This window comes from Pundamilia nyererei, unplaced genomic scaffold (assembly GCF_000239375.1).
Source record: "Pundamilia nyererei isolate P.nyererei 1_Seehausen unplaced genomic scaffold, PunNye1.0 scaffold00350, whole genome shotgun sequence".
In the NCBI taxonomy this organism is placed as follows: Eukaryota; Metazoa; Chordata; class Actinopteri; order Cichliformes; family Cichlidae; genus Pundamilia; species Pundamilia nyererei.
The window spans coordinates 223,244-227,167 of NW_005187751.1; the positions used below are offsets into that span (position 1 = coordinate 223,244).

The window sequence follows — 3,924 nt, forward strand, 5'->3', positions numbered from 1 at the left end:
GGGCTCATTTAGCAATCACCTAGAGGTGGGGGGGAGTGACAACGATCAGCTCCAGGCTTTGCAAACCAATAAGTTGCGTCACAGCAGCTTTATCAGCATAGAACAGCGTCTCGCATCAGAAAATATTTCAGTGTACCGACGGGTAAATCGCTGCCCACTGGTGGTGAAGGTTTGAAGTTACATTTTTTTAAAAGAGCGATTACAAAACATACCTTTATATAAACAACTAAAAAGCACAGCGGCGCTGGACAACGTTAAATTATTATGACTTTATTAGATATTTATTATCTGAGCATCAACACATGCTGTATTTTACAGGTTGAAGTAATGGTGAAGTTAGAGTAGACCATCTGTACAGTGCTGTGAAAAAGCATTTCCCTGATTTCTTCGTTTTCTGCATAGTCGTACATCAAGCTCATCAACAAACAAATTTGTTTTTTTAATTAGAAAAATATAACCTGAGTAAATACAAAATTCAGTTTTAAGTGAATGTTTTATTTAATAAGGAGAAAAAAAGCCCTACCTGTCCCAATGTGAAAAAGTATTTTGCTAAATCATGAACTGTGATTAATTAACCACATTTTTGGAAAGCGGAGTGCAATTTCAATTTAACTTTTTTTTTTTTTTTTAATTAAACCTTCATTTAAGGACCACATTTTGTATTTTCTCAGGTCATCTTTGCACATTCATTAGCTAAACCACATAAATGGGACACATATGCAATAAATAAATCAGGAAGAAGAAAAAAAAAAAATCATGGCATTGTAACTACATGCCAGTTCAGTTCAGTGGATCTAAGCTCCAGTACTGTGCAAAAGTTTTGAGCCAAATGAAGACGCACAGGGGTGGCTGTGTCCATAAGAACCTTTTGTTGATCCACCTACTGCTCACTGAAGGGTCATTAGAAATGGTCTCAGTGGAAGGTTGAGGGATGCCAAATTACACAAGAACTGGACCAAAAATCAGTGACAACAGGTCTGATGGAGTGTTGAATCCAAATGTGACATTTCTGGTTCAAACTGTCATCAGTACGTACAGGGGAAGTCAAGAGAGAGGTGCAACAGTGAGTGTCTACAGCAATCTGTAAAACAGGGTGGAGGCTCTATCATGGTTTGGAGTTGCATTTAAGCCAGTGGTGTTGGGGATCTTGTCAAAATTGATGGAATTATGAATGCAGAAAAAGTACCATCAGACTTTGATCTACCATGCAATCTGCCTTTTAAGTCTGACGTCATTCGCCGTTTCAGGGTCCAAACTCCTCTTCAACTCAAACAAACACTGCGGCATCACTGGAAGCTAAAAAGTGCCAAAATTCTTTAGTTTGTAATGAAGTAAAAAGTGTGGCTGCTCTACCAGATGCAACAATCAAGTTTAAGATTCAGGCATCCATGAAAAACAGGATTTATGAAGTTAGAGGTTAGTGGGGAGTAAGTTCGCTAGTTTCTATCCAAAGATGATACACCATATTCTGACTGAGTTATCCTGAAAAATGAAAAGTACAGCGCAGCAATCACTTTGGACATGCATGAAGACAGAAAACTAAACAGCAGCAATGTTTGTAAGGTTACTGAAGTTGGGCTAGCTGACAGAGCTATGGTTGATATGGAAAATAAAAACACATTAGCACAGTGAAGTTGGAGGATGAACGCAAACTTTTTTGCCCTCAATGAAAGTTAATGTGAGGGACCCCAATGGGCAAAGACAAATGCAATCATACAACAGGAAAAAGACACTGAAAATGGACCAAACTTCAGTCAGCAGAACGCCTGTGATGATCCATCCCCAGCACGTGGTTAGTCACTGATATCCTGCTGCATAGTTTGGATTACTCGCTATGAACAACAGCTTCATGCACCCATTCAAATCTTCGTTAGCCTCAGAGTGATACTTTTCTGACACATTCAAATATTTGGCGGCTCCCAAACAATAAGCTGGTTTAAATCAACTGAGCTTTACAACGTGCTGCAGACAAATGGCGGTAATAAAAACCCAGAGAGGTGATCAGCCAGTGATCACTGACTATTTTAAGGGCTTGTTCAGATTAAACTGAACACAATACAAACTTTTAAAAGACACCAGCCTTAATGGAAACAGGGTTTATACGTCATCACTTAACAACCGGATACTATCTGGAAAGTGTCTGATTGATTTTTCAGGATGATAATGATCCCAAACACACTACCAATGCAGTAAAAGCATACCTAGAAAAACACACATTGGCCTCCCCAGAGCACAGACCTCAACATTATTGGAGCAGTGTGGGATCATGTTGAAAGAGAACAGAACAAAACCAACATCCAGAGAAGAGCTTTAAATGTCCTTCAAGAATCCTGGAGAACTATTCCTGAAGATTACTTAAAGAAATGAAAAGAAAGCTGCCTAAAAGACATTAGACTGTGTTGAAGAATAAAGGCGGTCGTACCAAATATTGACTTTCAAGCTGGTTAGAATTATTCAAGCTCTGTTATTGCCTTATATACTGTCTCTAGACGGGTTTTTTTTTCCCCATTTCCCACCCAACATGTACATAAGAGAGGCATGGTTCAGGACTTTTGCACAGTAATGTCATTGTAGTGATTGTAAAGTTACTGTCTCTAACCTCCACTCCAGGTCCGTGGCATCAGCTTGACAGCGGTCCTCACCAAGGCGCTCGCTGAGAGCAACATTGTTGCTGCAACTTGAGGACACCGATCAGTCACAGCATGTCGCTCCCCTGCGGAACAAAGTGTGACAGTCAGCGAACTACCGAGCACTCATAATCACAGAGACACTCTGAAGTAACTTATTATCACTTACCGAGGTTAACAGTCTCTCCTCCAGCAGTTATATGTACCCTGAATGACAGCTACACCTAGCTAGCTCGCTATTCTCACGTCTGCTAGCCACGCTCGTTTGTAGTTCATGAGAATTGCTTCCCTGAGTTTGGTTTCCCAGGTAGAGAAGCGGAACCCTCTCCCTTTCCTACTTGTTGAACCGACTACAAGCAGCTTTTATTTTAGTCATTTGTACACTCAATAAAATGGAGGCTATCGAGTGCCAAAAATAATCAAATAACTAGTTAAACAATTAATTAAATGTAATTAATTAAAATTGTTAACAAATAAATTATTAAATGTTTTAAATGACATTATTGATATTTCAATTAATTATGTATAGATTTATTTAATGTATTATTTCATATTTTAATTAATTATCAGATTTTATTATTTACTGAATGATGTATTTATTTGATTCATTGAGGCACTGTATGTCCTCCATAAAATACACCATCAGCTTGTAAAAACAAGTCACAAACATTGCTCTCTCATAAAAAAATAAACTACTAAACTAGAAACCAGCACAACACTGTCACTCTATTATTTAGTATGATTTTAACTTACAACAAGAAAAAAAAAGTAGAATATTACAGGAGCTTCTTTCTAGCATTTCTACTACATGGTAGAAACAACAAATACGTGTATATTTATTAGCGATTTACACTATGAAATTCAGCGTATATGATTAGAAAATGAAAGTGTCTAAACCCTCAGGCGCGTTGCTGCCTGGGAGGTTAGACTCCGGGAAAACTGGCCCACTACAATGATGAGGTAACATGCTGCCTGTGCATTTTAACCCTGAGCGTGACATTTCAGGGAATAACGAGACAAGGTTCAAGGTGGGATGGGTTTGTATGTTTTTATTGCCTATTATTGCACTAACTTTTCGTATTTATGTTCCTCTTCTTGTATACAGCGCTTTGTGACTGTTTGCCTGTTAAAGTGCTTATTAATTTATTTATTATTATTGTCACGATGCTGATACAGCCATGACTAGTAAAAAAAAAAAATCTAAATGCACTGTTATATTAAAATGATCCAGTACAACTACAGGAAATGCTGTTCACTATGTCAGTAGAAAGAATATTAAATATTTATATATATATAT

The 3,924-nt window shown here is 37.8% G+C and overlaps 1 protein-coding gene across 1 annotated transcript in view; it reads right to left on the reverse strand.

Annotated features, from left to right (window-relative positions):
• Positions 1-2,950, reverse strand: part of xpnpep3 (X-prolyl aminopeptidase 3, mitochondrial) — a 9,060-nt gene extending 6,110 nt beyond the window's left edge. Inside the window, exons 1-2 of the mRNA XM_005752255.1 lie at positions 2,797-2,950; positions 2,600-2,713 (exon numbers count right to left, since the gene is read on the reverse strand). Coding sequence (XP_005752312.1) covers positions 2,600-2,666 — 67 coding nt within the window. The 5' untranslated portion in view covers positions 2,667-2,713; positions 2,797-2,950. The remainder of the gene's footprint in view (positions 1-2,599; positions 2,714-2,796) is intronic.
• Positions 2,951-3,924: the final 974 nt, after the last annotated feature.